Here is a 19,327-nt window from a genome sequence, read left to right as displayed (position 1 = left end):
GGTCTATGCTCATGGATTAGAATAATTTTAAAATGGCCATACAGATAATAGTAAAATTTGTGTGAAGCTACCAAAGACCCTGAATAGCCAATACACTCTTGAGAAAGAAGAACAAAACTGGAGCATCACAATCCCAGATTTCAAGATCTTCTACAAAGCTATAGTAATCAAAATAGTACAACAATCAAAAGAATATGGCACAAAGAGACACAGAGATCACTGGAAGTGAACAGAGAGCCCAGAAATAAACCCACACTTATAAAGTCAATCTACCACAAAGAAGTCAAGAATATATAATGGGAAAAAGCCTCCTCAATAAATTGTGCTGGGAAAACTGAACAGCTGCATGCAAAAATATGAAACTGTGTCACTTTCTTACACCATATACAAAAATAAACCCCACATAGATGAAAGACCTAAATGTGAGACCTGAAGCCATAAATATTCTAAAAGAAAACAAAGCCAATAATTTCTTAAACATTGCCCTTAGCAACATACTTATGGATAGATCTCTTTAGGTAAAAGAAACAACAGTAAAAATACACTATTGGGACGACACCCACATAAAAAGCTTTTGTACAGTAAAGGAAACCATTAACAAAACAAAACGGCAACCTAGTGAAAAGAAAGTATTTGCAAAGGAAATATCTGATAAGGGGTTAATATCCAAAATGTATAAAGAACTTTTACAGCCCAACATAAAAAAACTAAACAATCCGAGAAAAATGGGCAGAGAACCTGGATAGACAGTTCCCCAAAGACACAGATATGTCCAATAGATATACAAAAAGATGCTTAACATCACTAATCATCAGGGAAATCCAAATCAAAACTACAGTGGAATATCACATCACACCAATCAGATTGGCTAAAATAAAAAAGACAAGTGTTAAAATAAAAATAACAAGTGTTATTGAGGATGTGGAGAAAAAGGAACTCTCATACATTGTTGGTAGGAATGCAAACTAGTTCAGCCACTCTGGAAAACAGGTTGGAGGCTCCTTAGATAATTAAAAGTAGAAATATCCTATGATCCAGTAATTTCACTAACTGGATATTTACCCAAAAAACCAAAAGCACTGATTCAAAAAGATAGATGTAGGGGCGCCAGGGTGGTGTAGTCGGTTGAGCATTGGACTCTTAATTATGGCTCAGGTCATGGCCTCAGGGCCCTGGCATCATGTTGGGCTCCGTGTTCAATGGGAAGTCTGCTTGAACTGCTCTCTCTCCCTCTGACTCTCCCCCACACTAGTGCTTTTAAATAAATAAATAAATAAATAAATAAATAAATAAATAAATAAATTTAAAAAGTATATGCACCCCTATGTTTACTGTGGCATTTACAATAGTCAAGATGTAGAAGCAACAATAGATGAATGGATAAAGAAAATATATCTATATTTATATCTCTATCTATATATATAGATACACACACACTGGAGTATTACTCAGCCATAAAAAGGAATGAGATCTTGCCATTTGTGACAACATGGCCGAACCTAGAAAGGATGATGCTGGGTGAAAACAGAGAAACAGAGAATAGCAAATACCATACAATTTCACTCATAAATACAGAGAATGAACTGGTCGTTGCCAGAGAGGAAGGGGATGGAAGGATGAGAAATATCAGTGGAGAGGAGTGGGAGATTCTGCCTTAGGGTTATGGAATGAACAAGTCACAGGGATGAAAAGCACAGCACAGGGAATAGAGTCAATGGTATGGTGCAGATGGTAGTCACACTTGTATGAACACAGCATAACACAAAGAATTGTCAAATCACCATGCTGTACATCTGAAACTCATGTAGCATTTTGTGTCAACTGTACTTCAATTTAAAAAATCCTTAGTATGTATTTTAGTAATAAACAATAGGAAGAAACAATAGAGAAGTATCAGCTCAGTCTGATATCAGGAACCTCTACACTTGGGAATGAGTCTACCATTTCATCAGGCTCGAAAATTCTACATCTCCAATTGAATTTCTAGTAGCTTATTAAAGAAATCCCCAATCAGAGAGAAAAACCTTACATAGGAATGTACACCACAGAAACAGTGACAGAAACGTACACACACACAGAAGCAGAAGTTCCTTTTCAACGTTGTGACTAACCCTAAACTGGAAGATTGGCTGAAGGAAGGATATTCAAACACTGTGTGAATCTATTAAAGCCTACTGACCCCAGACCCATAATAGCATTAGGATATCTCTCTTATGGCATAAAAGGACATCTGTAAAATGGCTAGAGGTGACTGGGATTACACAGGAACATATACACATTACACAGATAATCTTGTTGCCTCTTGCACAGCATTGGCTTCTCCTTAGATTATCTGGGCTCCTGCTGAGAGTCTCTCACACAGATGATCATCATAAACTCTGGAGGGACTCTGAACTCCTAGAGGGCAGAGAGACTGATATTTGTGGCCCCTGACCCTTGCAAATAAATACCAGGTCTACCGTGAGTTTGCCCCTAGGGGTAGTTTGCTCTTATGGGGAGGAGCACTTTACCATTGACATTCTTTAGAATTGCTGGTGCATGGTGATAATAAAGAGGAGTCACTTTTAGTCAGTTCTGTAACTGTCTTATATTCTCAACAGTGTGCCTCTATGTCTGTACCTTAGGCTGCACCCCCAGGCCAACCCCCACCCCCTGGTATACAACTGCCACATTTGGACAGTGATTATTTCCCTGGGATCTCTTGAGATGTAAGACCCCTGAAGTGCCACTTGCTGATGGATCAACTGGGGTTGGGCAGCACACCCATGTCACCATGAGTGCCCCTGAGGGTCACGACCCAGTATATCCCTATCATACGAGCAATGAGCCTGGTCTGGAAAGAGGAAGGGACGGGAGGGGATGTTCCTGGGGACTAAGTAGATGATGAGCCAATTCAAGTGTCTAGAGACCACGGTCTAGTTTATTCTAATGTTTTCTATCCACCCTGCCTTGTTGACAAACATTTGATTTTTGGATCACATTTCGGCAACCGTTATATTCCTGAGGCATGCTGGAGATGAGCTGGACCTGGCTACTTTTTTTTTTTTTTTTTTATTTATGATAGTCACAGAGAGAGAAAGAGAGAGAGGCAGAGACACAGGCAGAGGGAGAAGCAGGCTCCATGCATCGGGAGCCCGACGTGGGATTCGATCCCGGGTCTCCAGGATCGCGCCCTGGGCCAAAGGCAGGCGCCAAACCGCTGCGCCACCCAGGGATCCCTGGCTACTTTTTAACAAATCCTTTATCCCGATTCACTGCGACCTTGCCGCCATGCTGGTTTTAACCTCCCTGAGTGTGGGTCACAGATGAACCACCTCACAGAATTAGGGATAAGAGATGGCCAGATGTGGGCCAAAGATGAGCTCTCAGAATGAGTAACTTTCCCTGACTGGGGGGGTCAAAAATGTGGCAAATGCATGATCCATTCCTGTGTTCCTCCTTTGCCCTGCACAGCCCACAGTATCTGAATAATATACACTCTTACAGTGGATCACAGAAGGTCTGACTTAATTAATTCTGTGATCATGAGAGGGCTTGAATTGGATGTCAATCTGAAAATGTTCTCAGGCCTGGATCTTCTGCAGATGGGCTGCCACAGAGAGAGCACTGAGAAGCATGAATTTATTAGATGGTTGAAGATGTATCCACAGCTGAATAGGCGCTGGGGTGGTTGTCAAACAGATCACCTGCCATTGAGCCAAGTACTACGTAGGCTCCATGGCGAACAACACAGGTTGCTGTGAAAACCTGTTCAGTCTCCTGCCGCACGCTACATTTGTACTTTCCCTTACTTTGTGTTACAAACAAGCTTTATGTATTAGCATGAAGAAAGAGAGAGACCATATGCTTTTGCTAATGCGGTAATTTCCATGTTTTACTTTTCTAGAAAACAACTTTTTCCTTAGCTCTTCGGCTCACATGGGGCAGATTACCACCATTCATTTTCTTTATTGGTAACCAGTTAAACTGGCACAGGCCAAGCTCAATGTCTTGTGAGTACTGAAAATTAATTTTTAGAATAAACTCAGAGAAACAGATAATTAAGGGAACTGCCTCTTCTCATGACCAAGCAATTTAACCCACTGCAGGTAGACAAGGCTGGTTTGCTTACCAGAGAAGCTGGTTAGAGGTGTGGATCGTATACTATGAAACATCAATCAACAGCTGCCACGTTTTATCCTGTGCTTACACCTAAACATTTATTATTTAATCCTTCAATTATTACCTCTCAAATGGTGATGCTGAGAACTGGAATATCTGCAGATAACTCAAAGCACGGATTCACATGAAAAAGGATGATGTTGGGGCACCTGGATGGCTCAGTGGTTGAGCGTCTGCCTTTGGTTCAGGTTGTGATCCTGGGATCGAGTCCCACATTGGGCTTCCAGTGGGAAGCCTGCTTCTCCCTCTGCTTATGTTTCTGCCTCTCTCTCTGTAGCTCTCATGAATAAATAAATAAAATCTTTAGAAAAAGGATGATGTTGATATATAAATGTAAAAACACTTCCAGGCCAAAATACATTCCATCATTGGTTTCTGCAGAGTAAACCAAATGATAGAAAAGGGAGTTCTTACCTGGAGTCTTGAAGTTCCTCAGCTGGGAGGGTGTATCGTACACTTCAAGGATCCAGTCACCGGTGGCTCGTTCTCCCCAGCAATGAATGGTCATGAACTCCCAATTTTTAAATCCTTCCATAGAATGATCAAAAAGCCTGAGAGAGAATCATAAGGCATTGTTTTGTATGTTACTTAGAATCCAGTGAAGGTCAAGTCAAGACCATGATCAATGATCTTTTTGTATCCATCAGCATGTTCAGCTCAGCACTGGAGGCTGTCTTCCTCCTGGATGTTAGTAGACCCAGACATGTATCATTGTTCTACCACAGGCAAATAGGCATGAGGGTGGCCTTGTAACAGCAAATCTGGAAGGGGTAAAGGTTTGGCTATCAGGAAAACCAGGCTATGACTCTACCCATGAGACTGATAGTACCGAGTGTTAGACATGTGGAGCAACTGAAAATCTCTTACACTGCTAATGGGAATGCAAAATGGTACAGCTGCTCTGAAAACAGTGTGGTAGTTCTTACCATGTAACTCAACAATCCCCTTCCCAGATATTTACCCGAGAGGTGAAAACATATGCTCACACAAAGAACTCCACATGAATATTCAGAGCAGCTTTATTCATCATCATCATCAACTCAAACATCCCTCAACTAGTGAATGGGTAAACAAGTTCTGGCATACTGATACAACAAAGTACCACCCAGTAATAAAAACTATGGAACTGCTAATACATGCAACAATATGAATTAATTTCAAAAGAGTTTAAGCTAAATGAAAGAAATCAGACACAAAAGACATTCTAGAAAAGGTGACATAAACAGAAACAGATCGGTGGTTGCCAAGGACTGGGAGGGAGGATGGGGCATGGTGGAAGTTCTGGGGTGACAGAGCTTTTTTTATATCTTGAGAATAATGGTGTATGGTTATACAATATTTGTCAAAGATCATTAAATTACTCATATTAAAAAGTGAATTGTATTGTATGTAAATTATGCCTTAGTAAATAAAAAGAGCCTGCCCACTAATTGTAACCAGTTCAGGGAGTCATGCCTGGAACTCCAGCCTACATTCTGCTCTTCTAGCTCTTCCAGTGATTTTTATAAGCTCCTAATTCTCTAGACAAAATCTATTTCTGTTTGAAATAGCTAGAATTATTTGTTTCATCTGATGTAATCCTGAGGTACATAAAATATGAAGAAAAATTTAAAAAAAACCAGAATCCTCATTAAGAATAAAGAGAGGTCGACAGATAACATATTAAACAAGCACATGAAAAATGAGGCACATCATTTACATAGGCACATTATATAGGTCGGACTACCCAAAGAAATATTCAAAAGATTTCTATACAGGGCTGCCTGGCTGGCTTAGTCGGTAGAACATGCACCTCTCCATTTTGGGGGCATGAGTTCAAGCCCCATGCTGGGTGTAGAACCTACTTAAAAAAAATGATTTCTATAGAGATGGGACACAGAAGGTTAAAAAGTAAAAGATGGGGCAAGAGACAGATTTTTCTTTTTAGAGTACTTAAAATTATGTGCATCTATTAGTTTTATTGAAAAAAAATAATAGAACAAGAGGAAGAATTTGAGAGCTAGTGCGGTAAACAGAGAGACAAAAATATCTCTAGTAGTCTTAGGAGCAACCATCTCATTACCGGGACCTATCTGTCCTTCGGTAAAGACAAAGTTCATGGCAACTCGATGTTGATGGCTATTCAGAACATCCCTGCTTTAATTTCATGCTCACCAAATGGGTGGTTATAATCTGAGGTTCTTTGTATATCTTTCCCATTGGGAGACAAAGTGCCCTTCTAAAACCAAAAATAACCAGTTTAATTTCCTTATAATTTAATATACCAGAATTCATTTTTTTTTACATACAAAAGCATTCTATCAATATGTTTGAGGATCCCTCTAAAATGCCAGCTGGATCCTGAAACTGACAGGTTGGATGGCACAACTGGAGCATATTAGGTAAATGGTGGCCACTTGGCAGTTTTCCCTAGAGAAACATAATAAACAAGAAAATCACCTCTACCTCAGCCCTTAGAAGAAGAAAAGGGGCAAGTACTTATCAGCATTCTCAAAAGTGTCCCATGGCTGGAAAGTATGGGAACATTTGAGAAAGGCTGTTAGAGTGGAACAGATCTCTTTACAGGAGAACATCTGAGATCGTTGGGATATTCTAGTATGTTTTGTTAATTTCCATAATGAGGTTAATGGTAGGAGGTGATTTTCAAAGCTTCTGTGAATGAGAAGCCCCTTTTTCTCATTTTAGGATATCTGTATACTATCTGTAAGGGTTAGTTCTGATCAGAGGAGTGCGGCATTTCAATGAGAACCATACTGGATGCGGTAGCTTTCCCTCATGGTAACAGAGATGGAAATAGTGGCTCCTTACACGAATGTCTCCTCAGTGTAAGAGAACTCCACTAGATTAGGGACAATACATTTTGTGGAGATCCTATAATTCATGTACTACCACAGTGGGGATTGTTTCAAAGCTTATGGCTTAACACTGGACTCGGCCAAGAAGAAATTGCTGGCTCATGTAACTGACTTACACACCTTACACACAGAGTCCTTCACATAAACCCAGAGGGTGAGGGTACTGGATGAAAAGGAGAAACAGTAATGTGGGAGGGAGGAGGGGGCTTTTCAAATAGCCCTTCCTCTCAGACATCCCAAAAAGGGAGCATGTTGACATAGAAATGAGTGGAGGCAGAAACCAATCTAGAACCATTTCTCAGCCCACAGACGTCTGATTTAGGCTCCAGTTTGCTGAAGCCATTGTGCCATTTGAGGGCACTGAAGCGACAACTTGTCACAGAATACCTTTCCAAGAGTGCCGGACTTAAAAGCAATTCCCAAACAGTTTAGACAGAACCTCTGGCTCATTGCCTCACATCCAGAAACTACAAAGGAGACTTGAGGCTGCCATCACATGAGGGGCAGCCTTGTTTCCACAACCCCAGCCAACTTCTAATTACTCATGGGTCAATTATTTGACTGTTGGATTAGCGGACCCTGTGTTTCTCCCCTTCCACCCTTTCCTGTCCACCTTTGAAACCAGTCCATTGCTGCCAATCACTTTCAAATCACATTTGGAACCCAAATTAAATATAAACTGGGTGCCAAGAAGAAATATCCATAATCGGCATTCAAATAAGTGTTTCAAAGCCCGAATATAAACGGGCTTTGTCTATCTGGCTAAGCAGTTTCTCACCCCGGTCTCTTCCCTTTATGCAGAGCTGAATGCTCATTAATTTCATGTGGACATAAAAGTGGAGGAGAGGAATTAAAAATGCAGCCAAACACGATCATTGCATTTTGCTAAAAGAGTTGATGGGGAAAGAAATAGACACTGATTGCTGTTGGCCATTCACGTTTCTAATCTCACCCCCGTTCTTTATTTTCTTCTGATTCAGCACTTAAACTCTTCCCTAGTTTTGGCCTCGTGACATTGAACCACCCTGCCTCATCTGTATGTCACAAAAGGTAATGCTGGTAGTAGATTCGATTTGTGTTGCAGAGCAACACACTTGCTCGAGACAAGCAAGTGTCAAACCACTGGACGGCAGCTAAAGAGATTCTAATTGTGTGGTCTCCCATTTATCAACTAAAAAGTCCAATGCCCAGCCTGAACGTCAGTGCTGTGCCAACAGTGAAGAAACCCGATACATGCCAACATTATTAGCATGGATAAAATGTCAATAGAGCAGGGCCAGTGTGTGGGAAGCTGGAGTAATTAACTCCATGCCCGATCCGCATCTCCCGTTGCAGCGAAAGAAACCCTGCCTGTCAAAGTTGACTTCATAATCATGTGCTCGATGAAATGATATATGCCTGCGGTAGCACAAATTATGCATCCACTTATTAAAATGGTGCCCCACAGCCCTATCCCTGTGAGCGGTTTTCAAATAAATTACTTCGGATGAAGCCTGGTAGAAAAGACTGCCATTAAGTGTAGCACATCCTTTTGAGGAATTAACTCAGGAAATAACTCATATAATTAGTATAAGCTTTCTTCCCCCTTTCACTTAAAGAGTCTAGCCAATGTATCAAGGCTGCAGCATTCTTCAGTGGTGTTATGGCAACTAAATAACAAGACATTTTATGAGTACTGACAGCTATGTGTTATCATATAATTATTTCTAAAATTCTAAGTGGATCTTAATTTTAGAATCATCTACTACTCCCCAAACAGTATTTATGTTCACTACAGAATTAGACTTTAGACAGATATTTTTGGAAGTTTCCTTTTTTTCCCCTCTCTCTCTAAGATTCTTAATTATTATTTTCTTCTTAGCGCTTTATCGCAATTCAAGGCAGAACTCACGGAATGCTCGAAGCGCTTATTTGGCTTAATTGTAATTCCGTTTTTGATTTTCTCGAGCTGTTTGGCTTTTGCAAGTTTCAAATGATTTGCTTCTGAAATAGGGTATTTAAAACACACTATTAAGTTTTTCTGTCTCTCCCACTCCCAATTGAAATTACTTCTTTAAGAAAGGTTGAGAGAGAGATACTACTTCTACAGGTTTAGAATACCTAAAAAGATGATTAAAAAAAAAAAAAAACTTTCAACCTGCATACTACTACTTACTGATCAAGCCCGAAACGCATTCCTTCTTGTGGATCTATGATGTCTGCACGTAATCTTGCAGATTTAGGAGTGGATGGCTTTTATCTAAGTGTCTGTTTTAGATTACAGACTCCTTTGTAAATTATTCGCACAGCACCCAGCAGCGTTCTGCTTCCAAGTCTTTTGAGGACACGAAAATAACAAGAATGTGTCTGAAAAGTTGGGTGATCTTTTAAATCAGTGCTATTGAAAATGTGGTCTATGGACAGGCAGCTTCAGCATCACCTGCGAGCTTCTTAGAAATGCAAATTCATGGACCTCACCCAGACCTACAGAATCAGACTCTGGGAGAGGGGCCCAGCCATCTGTGTCTGATGCAGTCATTCAACAGGTGCTTTGAGAAGCACAGTGTAAATAAGGGTTAGCACTTATTAAGTGCTTACTGTGTGTTCCAGAAGCGGTGCTACGGACTTGCCATATGTGATCTTATTCAATGCCTGTGACAACCGTGTGAGGCAGACGCTGCGGCATCTGTTTTCTGGATGAATCACTTTTCAGAGTTAAACACAAAAATTGGTGAAGTCAAGACAAACCCAGCTCCAACTCCAAAGGCCGTACCTTCTTTGGGAGAGAGGAAGAGGGTTCTTACGGTGAGGCCTTACTGGAATGTAAAATTTCCACTGCAGAAGTGTCATTTTTACTGCAAGCCACAAACGCACTTATATACGTGACCCTTTACAAATGTCAATAGTCACTGAACATTTGGGCAGCAACAAAAATGACTCAAATATAAACACTACATTTAAACAGAGTTAATTATAGAAGCCTATAGGTTCTGCAGACTCAAAAGGGTACCTTCTCTCTACTAGAGACCATAATTAGAAGCAGAGATATTCATCTGTAATTAAATTTAGAAAGAAAGGCAAAGTTTCGGCTTTCAGTTAGAAGCTAAAACTTGGAACAGAGAGCCAATACAGCTACACTAAACCTAAAACTCACTGACTGGGGCCGGGGTGGGGGGAGGAAGGGGAGATTCAGGGGGAGAAAGACAGCTTTCATAATTCTAACAAATGCAGCTGAAGGAAGAATCTGATGAAGCAAGCTTTTGTCTGAAAACATTTCCACAGGCAGAATTTGAATATGTGGTGGTATTTTAAAAAAAAAAAAAAAAAAAAAGGCCTCCACCTGAAGTTGTCCTTGTCTGAAAACATTTTAAAGGAACCTAAGCCCACCTAAAGCACTGCCTCCCCCCACTGCCAATGTGAGACCTCCAGAGGCTCCCCAGAAGTAAATCATTTGTGCTGATTATCTGGTTTAGCTTTTTTGTTAGGCAGGGTGTGCAGGCCAAGAGGAGGACCAGGAGGCTTGGGAGGGCAGGAGAAAACAAAGGGATTAGAAGAGACTAACCTATTTGCCCATTGCAGGACTGCTTTGTGTACTCAGTGCTCCCACCCACTAAATTATCAACCTGGCTTGCCAGGGGTGCTCGCATGCTGGGCTAATGGGGTAGGCTCAAGTTCGACTGGATCTGAATGCGGCTGAGTGCCTTCCAGGGCTCAGCACCTGCAGATGCTTGGGTAAACGTTCTTCCCCCAACAGCTGTTCTCCACGGGAGTTCCAGCAAGTGCCCTGTGTCAGCAGGGGCAGGGAGGCCCTGAGGGGTTCCAGACGGCCCACACTGGCCAAGTGTTCAGCGACCTTGCAGAAAATCGAATCCCAAGGAACTGCTGCGTGGTGGGGGAATAAACAACACTGAAACAATCCCTTGGAGTAGGAGAGATGGCGTGGGGACAGCGCTTGGCCACCTTGGCTCTACCCCTTCATCTCAAATGACCCCTCCACTAAGGAACCTCCTGTGGTGAAGAAACTTCCTAAGTGGTCCTCCTTAGAAATCTTGACTTCTTTGAAAGAAAGATAAGCATCCAACAGGGCAACCATTTATGGCTCTCATTAATAATCTCTGACACACTATTTCCTTCCCAAACTTGACCTATTCACTGCTCCTTGAGGAAGTCTCATTGCCTTTCAAACCAGCATGAAGGACCCTAGGAGGGAAGCAGATCTTCCCTTCATCAGCCTGTCCCTACCTGTTTTCTATGCTTCTTGTCCTCGGCTCCCAATCCAGGGAATGGGCCTTGAGACAGGGCCATGGTGAGGGGACACAAAACTCCCTGCTTACTAGGTCAGAGACTAAAGGGTTCCGAGTAGAGATTTCCTCTCATCAAAGGAAAGCTTCAGAACGTGCCAGGAGGAGAAAAATGCCAAAAAAAACACCTGTCTTTCCATAACTGTCGGGAGAAGGGATGCTCCTAGCATCAAGCCAGGCAAGGGCGGGGGAGCCAGCTTTTGGGACCGGGTGCACCCAGGAAACAGCTGCTCTGAGTGATGTATATGGGGAACCATGGACAAACGAGTTCATGACAACCTTTACATCTCTTGGGTGTCTCCAGCCCTTGGCCACTCCAGTCTGCCCACCTCCTTGGGGTGGCTACTTATTTTCAGGACTGAGATGGAACACATGCAAAAGAACAGCCCTCTAAGGAAATGTCCCAGACAGAGAAGACACACTCCAGGTGGCAACTTTATTCCTAGGGGGTCTCCTGGATGGCGGAGACTGAGGTAAACTTTAGGACTCCTGGTCACTGAGCATCTGAAATACCTGCTTCTTTTCTCTGGTACAAGTCAAGCAGCCCTGTTGGGGTGGGCACTTTGTCCGCTGCTAAGAATGTGTGTCAGGTGGAAGCCAGTGTCACCGTCATCCACTGAATCCTGTGACGGGGTCCAGGACTTCCCTACTTACAAGTCTGCTCACCGAAGTCATTCCTGGGGGGAAGCCAACAACAAATACTGAAATATGCAAGAAAAGCCCAGAAAGTCTGAGGGCTCTGAGCTTTGCAAGCCCACAGCAAATGGGAAGGGACTGTTTTCTCTATAACAGAGGAGGCTCAAACGACATCGGCCCCACATGCGTGCAGCAAACCTCTGCGCCTCCGTGTTTCACCTGGATTCTCTTTCAAGTTTAATGCAGATGAATAAAGGCAAAGAAAATGAAAGAACAGAGAAAAAGGTCTTTCCTCGCTGCAGTAGCAACAGCTGGTGTGACCCCGTAATCACGTAATTGTGCATCTGAAGGCCTTGCCTGCTGGAAAGAAGCATCTGGCAGGTAGTGGCAATTATCTGGCAGGTAGCAGCTGAGACCCCTGTTTGTGGAGGGAGGAGGGCACGGGTGGCACGGCCAGTGATCTGATGCCAAAGCAGCCTTCCCTTCTTTGCACCTGCATCCACTTATTCTGGCAAAGCTGCGCTTCATAGAGCACTAAGCCCACGTTTTCCCACGCCCTGATGGAGGACTTTAGGTTTTAAGGAACACACATCTTCCAAGCAGAGAAGTAAAATGTAATTACAGATTTCAGAGTCTGTTCCCCCAGTCACTACCATCCAGAAATGCAACTGCTCTCCGTTTGTCCTCACAGTCCTAGAGATGATGTTGGGGATTTTGCAAAGCAACTGGCACTTGCTCCTTTCTGGTTCTGCAGGTTTGCATTGGCCCCTGGCCTTTCCACAACCACAGCCTCTCCACCCTGCTGCCTTGTTGTTAGTCCTAACAAAGACCACCATGGCCGCAGTCCCCATGCTGTGTGGGCAGGTGGCTATGTCTGCATAGAAGGTTGGCTTTCATTTGGACTATATATGCCATTCATGAGATGACTTTTGCTCCCATTAAATGTTCATCTTGTAGGAAAAAAAATCAAATTAAAGAAGCTTCTAGGCCTCTGGCTGTGGTTTATATCTTCGAACCATAGAGGGGACAAAGCGTTTAAGATAACCTGCATTTCCCCATTCTGGTCCCACTTTTTGGCAAGCACCTGCTGCCCATGCTCCCAACCATTCAAAAACCTACGGAGCAGGGATGCCTGAGTGGCTCAGTGGTTGAGCATCTGCCTTTGGCTCAGGGCTTGATCCTGGAGTCCCTGGATCGAGTCCCACATCGGGTTCACCTCAAGGAGTCTGCTTCTTCCCCTCTGCCTATGTCTCTGTCTCTCTCTGTGTGTCTCTCGTTAATAAATAAACAGTAGGATCTTGGCAATACAGTTACATCCTGGGCCAGTGTCTGGAGGGAGCCGGGAGAAGGCAAGAGGCTAAGAAGAGAAACTGAGTACCCTCTAGAGCAAAGAAGACTAAAGGGCCAACCTTTCCAATAGGGGTCAGCCAATTCCAGTCAGCCCTCAAACCAAATCCAGCCTGCTGCCTGTTTCTGTAAATAAAGTTTTATTGGAAAGCAGGCATGCCCATTCATTCACACTGCCTAGGGGCTTTTGCGCTCTGAGGCAGAGGTGAATAGTTGCCACAGAAATATGGCCTGGAAAGCACAAAATATTTACTAACTGGCTTTTTGCAGAAAAAAAAATTGCCCACATATGTTTTAGAACAGAACTTCCTCTAACATTGAACAAGACCTGGGCAAGAGAATCCAGTTAATCTGTAACAAACATCAGCAGCCACTTAATTAAGGGCAGAGGAGAGAATCTCAGAGGACTAAGGAGTTAGTGCTCTGCATTTCTTTGTCACGATAAAGAACAACAGCGGCTTTCAAGTTTTCTGTGGCATCCTTGCAATATTATCCAAGTAGTAAAAGTGATACTATTTGTGCCTACAGATTCTAGGCAGTTTGACACTCCCTCATTTTTTAAAGAGAACGGGTTGATTGATTGATTGGCTGTGGCAGGGGGAGGGACAGAAGGAGAGGGAGAGAGAGAGAGAATCTCCAGCAGACTCCCCACTGATCATGGAGCTCAACCTAGGACTTGGTCTCACAACTCTGAGATCATGACCTGAACCGAAATCAAGAGTCAGACACTCAATCAACTGAGCCATCCGGGCACCCCTGCACTCCTTCATCTATGTATGAGCAGTAAGAGCTTGGACTGTCCCATCTTGTCCCATCTAAGTGCACCCTTAGTTGGTTCTTAGCACGTAACGAGCAGCTGACACTTTCTACCTTCCACAACAGCTGAGTGTTGGTGTCACCTCTATGCACTGGTGGCCAGAGGCCATCACAGTACCTGTTGGCCAAAAGCTGGGACCTGGTTCCTGAGGGCGAGGTCAGGTAGATGGCCAGGTCTCCCCTCCTGGGATGGGTGATGGTTATGCGCACAACTACGTGCTCCAGGTAGTTGACATGGTGGTTGGGGTTATCAGAACAGCCCGAAGCTTTGTAGATGGAGCGCACTGCGCTGTTGGGGCGAATCGTCCTGCAACAGAGAGAACAGAGTGTGAGCATAGCACAAAATGGGGTTGGGCTGGGTGGACCTGCGGGCCTGGAAGGATTACACAGTGACATGCAGGTGGCTGGTTGCTGGATACTAACTGACACAGTGCTATCACCCAAGGCCACTTCAAGGATTAACCTGGGTTATTAGTGGGAAATATGTGAGAGAATAGGAATTAAAGTTCTTTTATCTTCATGCAGGGAGTAGCTATTGAACTTGAGGGTACCACCTTGTTAAGACACAGAGGGCTAAGCCCCTGCCCATGATGTCTGATTCAGTAAGGCTGAGGTGGGCTCCAAGAATTTGCATTTCTCCCAAGTACCCAGGGGACAGTGATGTTGCTGATCTACGGGATATACTTTTTGGACCACCGGTAGAGGGTACAGTGGTATGGGGAAGGCCTGGGGATGACCATGACCTTGGTTAAAATCCCTGGTCTACCATTTCCTTGCTCTATTACCCATGGGCACACTCCTCCTCTTGCCTGAACATTCCTGGCTTCTTCACTAGCTTCTTTTCATGCCAAGATCCCTCCTGAACACTGGGCTCCAGTCACGCTGACACTGGTTCAAGTGTGTGTGTGTGTGGCTGATTTGTTTCTCACCTCAGAGACTGCCTAAAGTTATTTTTTTATTTTTTGCTGTTCCTATGGTGACTCTTCCTCTCTCTCTTCATAGTCAAAGCTTGACTTTCAGTCTCTGAGACTGTCATTGAACCACAGGAAAACTGTGTCCCCTACTTCTTATTTTCTGTCCATTTTATATTTCCAACGTATTGTTATTTTTACATATTATGTTGAAAAAATAATTTGTAATTATAGGTTATTTACTCAGTTTCCAGAATATAAAGCTTAGCTTTTTGGAGTTGCTGAATAAGGGAGAAGAATACTTGAAACCATTAAAAAGAAATATTGGCTGAAACCTTAGGGTTTCTTGTTAAGAAACCTTAAGAATGCCCAGCTGCAAGGGTCCTCCAAATCCCCTGCTAAGAGATGCTTTTAAGGATCCTTGGGTCCTATTATGTAGATTTAACAGCTTAGCATCCTAGACATTCTATTAGGATGTTATAATTGCGCTACGGAAAAAAAAAAAAATAGGAAAACTACACAAGCTTTCAGCTTCCATGTACAACAAAAGCCTGTCTCGAGCACTTGTGGGGGCCTGATCCCTTTCAGGGCATCCTTTGGCTGTCTGCTTGCAGTGAACATTACTTGATTTGCCGGTCCGTGCTCTCCACACACACGCGCTGCTGGGGAACGGTGGTCCATTTCTCCGCTTCCATCACCATGGCTTCTGCATCCATCAGTCCAAAACCATAGAGGTGGCTCACTATGGAAGGCAAGAGGCTGGTCAGCTTCATGGAGCTTAGGAGAAACTTAAGCTCTATATGTTGAGGTCTGCTTTCACTCAGCAGGGAGCCCAGACACATCCCTCTGGGATCCTTGCTTTCTTTCTAGCAATGACTGAAAAGCACAAACAAAATCACGCAAGTGAACAAACCTAACAAGAAAATAAAATGGCTATATATTATTCAGTGATTATGTATCAGGACTAGGAACATGACTATCACTTATGAATTCTTACTACGTGGCAGGCGCTGGACCGTCCCTCTCCATGATCTTAAGATGTTAGTGCCATTTATGATCATCATTCAGGAGAAGAGAATGCTGAGGAACAGATAGAAACCTAAGACCGAGTAGCAGTTCAGTGGTTGAGCTGGATTCTGACCTGCATAGTTTTGCTCCAAGGCTTTACTGTTAACCACTTCAAGTGATGACATCATCAATTTTGTAAGATAATTAATAGGTTTAAAGAGAAGTGACAGTGTATTATACCCTCCCCTAGCACAACAAGAACGTACATGCAAGAAATATCAGCTTTCTGACATATCCAGGAGTTAGGCCGAATATATCAGAAGACAGAAATTATTACCTTTCCTCCAGTATGTGAAAAATTGATTAAACTTTATGCATGCAATATTTGGAGGCCTCGACACCTTTATGCCACTGTCTTTGAATGTTGTAATCTTTTGGTTCTCAGCAAGAATATCTATTGATCGAAATCTGAATTTGACAATAACCGCCTCAGAAATTTCAAGTACATATACGAATATTTTAATGATGAAACAGCAATATCCACGTGTTGTTCTTTTAAAAAAATACATTAAAATCTCAGTGAATAGCTAAAAATCTCCACCCCATATGAAACTCATATCTTTTTTTTGTTTTAAATATTTTATTTATCCATGAGAGACACAGAGACAGAGAAAGAGGCAGAGACACAAGCAGAGGGAGAAGTAGGCCCCATGCAGGGAGCCCGACGTGGGACTCGATCCGGGTCTCCTGGATCAGGCCCTGGGCTGAAGGCGGCGCTAAACCGCTGAGCCACCCGGACTGCCCATAGCTTTATCTTTTTTAACACAAAATCATATTGCTACCAGATCTGTTGCCTAAAACATTTTCCTTATAACATTATTTTACATGAAAATGTCTGTAGCTGCCAGGCTGATGGATTATTTAAATACTTCAGCCTGAAATTCAAGACGTTGTATAATATAGTCCCATCCGACCTGCAAAACAACTTCTTCACCAGAACCTGTGCTTTAGAAAGCTCATTCCTTTACAGTTCCCAGTCACACCTTGCTCTTTCTGCCTTACTGCTTTTGTTCATGCTGAGACCTTGGCCTAGAATTCCCTCCTTACTGCTCTCTGCAATACATTCTACACCTGGAACTTTCTGGAAGGCTTAGCTAGTCTATCTTCTCCTTGAAATATCCTCTGACCAATAAAAGTCACTCACTAGACATTTACTGAAATGCCATCTGTCATGAATGAACTTTTCTCTTTTCTAGTCCCTGTAACTCTAATAAATTTGTCAGTCCATCCACTCTTCTGCCCATCTAGCCATCCATCCACCCATCCATGCATCCATCCAGTATTTTTTGAGTGCCTTCTCTATGCCAGGTGCTGTATTACACAATGCACTTTTTGTGTCATTAATTGAATTGCTAATTAATTCCATCAGCACACATCTTTTTACCCTAACTATATTTTAAATGGCTTGATGGCAGGAACTAGGGCTTATATTTCCTCCTATGTTTCATGGGATTTAGTAGAACTTTATACATATGGGGGAAAAAAGATGATTGCATATAAAAAAGAAAACTGTTAGGATTCAGAAATACTGCTTTATTTCTGAAATTTGCCAATTACATAATTCTTGACTAACAAGATAAAATAGTTAACCCCTAATTTCCTTGTGATATGATTGTCTGTCCTGTCACCATTACTAAGTTGATAAAGTATTATAATTTGTCCCATGTGAGAAAATCTTCATCAAGACCTATACAAATGTAAGGGTTCATTATTATAGTATCAGGTACTCAGCCAGACAGGATATTCTGAATGAAACTAAATAAACCTTCTTAGGTATTGCAAGAATATATGTGGGATTCTTATATATGTACTTTTGTAACTTCTTTTATAAATGATTATTTCTTGATTAAAAAGAAATGTATATGCATTGTGAAAACCTGGAAATACATCCAGAAAAGAATGAAGAAAGCAAAACTCACCAATAACCTCATCACAAATTGGTAATGTATACTAATGGGTCTGTATTAATAACTCTGTATATGTAGTTGTAGTTACAGGACATGATGCGAGGCGATTTCACCTCCTTAGTTAAAAGAGAGTCAGAGTGATCCATGTGTTACAGGAGAAATGTCAAGCGTGGGCTTAAGGAAACCGAATTGTAGAGATCTTTTACGCAAGTTCATGGAAATCCCAGGTTCTCGCTTATCACTTAGCTATCTATATAGGCAATGACCTGTATCATTTCATCATGGACATTCCAAGGCACTGTTTTTCCTAGAGGAACTGAAATTCTTGCCAAACATGCTATATGCTAGGCCAGGCTCTCTAACTCTGCACAGTACCCGAGTATCCCCACACTAGAGTCAAGCGGTTTTAAACCAGCACAACTTACCATTTGATCTCAGTTTAGGGGAAAAAGAGGAAAGATTTGACTGGCAAGTAAGGGAAGAGGCTGGGTGGGGACTTGGCAGGGAGGGGGCGCACAACACAAGGGCTGCCTGGACTTTGGTTCAACTGTACTTGCTGCTGCCTCAATTCCCAGTAACTGTTGACCTAACAACCATTAGGACATAAATTAACACCTCGAGTCATCAAATACAACAAACACTTCAGGCCTGAGAAACCACCACTTGAATTAAGCAGAAAAGCACCTTGAGTCTTTATGAAGGTCATAAATTTGCTTCCTTTTCAGAGTCAATTCCTACCCTCCAGAGACAATGTCCATTCATGCAACACTCTAAGTAGATGTTCAGAAAAGAGGCTGAGTTCCAGTTAAACTACAAACTGGCAGGTCAATGGAAAAAAACATAATATTAATAGAACATTAATAAATGAAGGAATTAGATTAGATCAGTAAAGGCTATTCAGTCACTTATGGAGATTTTTAGTATTTTAAAATACCGGAAATTATTTGTCCAAATCATAGCCTAAGAAAAAAAGAAAATAAATTTATATCTTTTTATGGAGGGGGCCGCTGATAGCAATATTTCAACTCCATGTATTCTGACTGGCAATTATTTGTTTGGCTTTTAGTAAATACTGAGAAAATAATCACACAATGAATCTGTTAGGAAGGGAAACTCTTTTAAAATATGATGCCATCCAGGGAAATACCCATTAAACAGTTGAGAAGCATGAATATTTTTTCAAAAATATAATTGACATATTATTTTTTAAATATTATACAAAGTTTTTTTTTTACTCTAAAATGACCTATAAATTCAGAAACAGACCTTTCTTTTGGTGACTATCTGGGTCAAGTCATCTTGGCCATCACACTGTCACCATGAGGGGCCTCAGGAAGTGGGAATGC

The 19,327-nt window shown here is 42.2% G+C and overlaps 1 protein-coding gene across 3 annotated transcripts in view; it reads right to left on the bottom strand.

Moving 5' to 3' along the window:
• Positions 1-19,327, bottom strand: part of PCSK5 (proprotein convertase subtilisin/kexin type 5) — a 449,210-nt gene that overhangs the window by 174,328 nt on the left and 255,555 nt on the right. For all 3 annotated transcript variants that reach the window (XM_026001533.2, XM_072762655.1, XM_026001535.2), the window contains exons 11-13: positions 15,631-15,748; positions 14,214-14,402; positions 4,576-4,712 (exon numbers count right to left, since the gene is read on the bottom strand). In XM_026001533.2, the coding sequence (XP_025857318.2) occupies positions 4,576-4,712; positions 14,214-14,402; positions 15,631-15,748 (444 nt within the window). The remainder of the gene's footprint in view (positions 1-4,575; positions 4,713-14,213; positions 14,403-15,630; positions 15,749-19,327) is intronic.

This window comes from Vulpes vulpes, chromosome 1, assembly GCF_048418805.1.
Source record: "Vulpes vulpes isolate BD-2025 chromosome 1, VulVul3, whole genome shotgun sequence".
Lineage (NCBI taxonomy): Eukaryota > Metazoa > Chordata > Mammalia > Carnivora > Canidae > Vulpes > Vulpes vulpes.
Note: the sequence above shows the minus strand (reverse complement) of the source record. Positions and strands in the feature narration are given on the sequence as shown.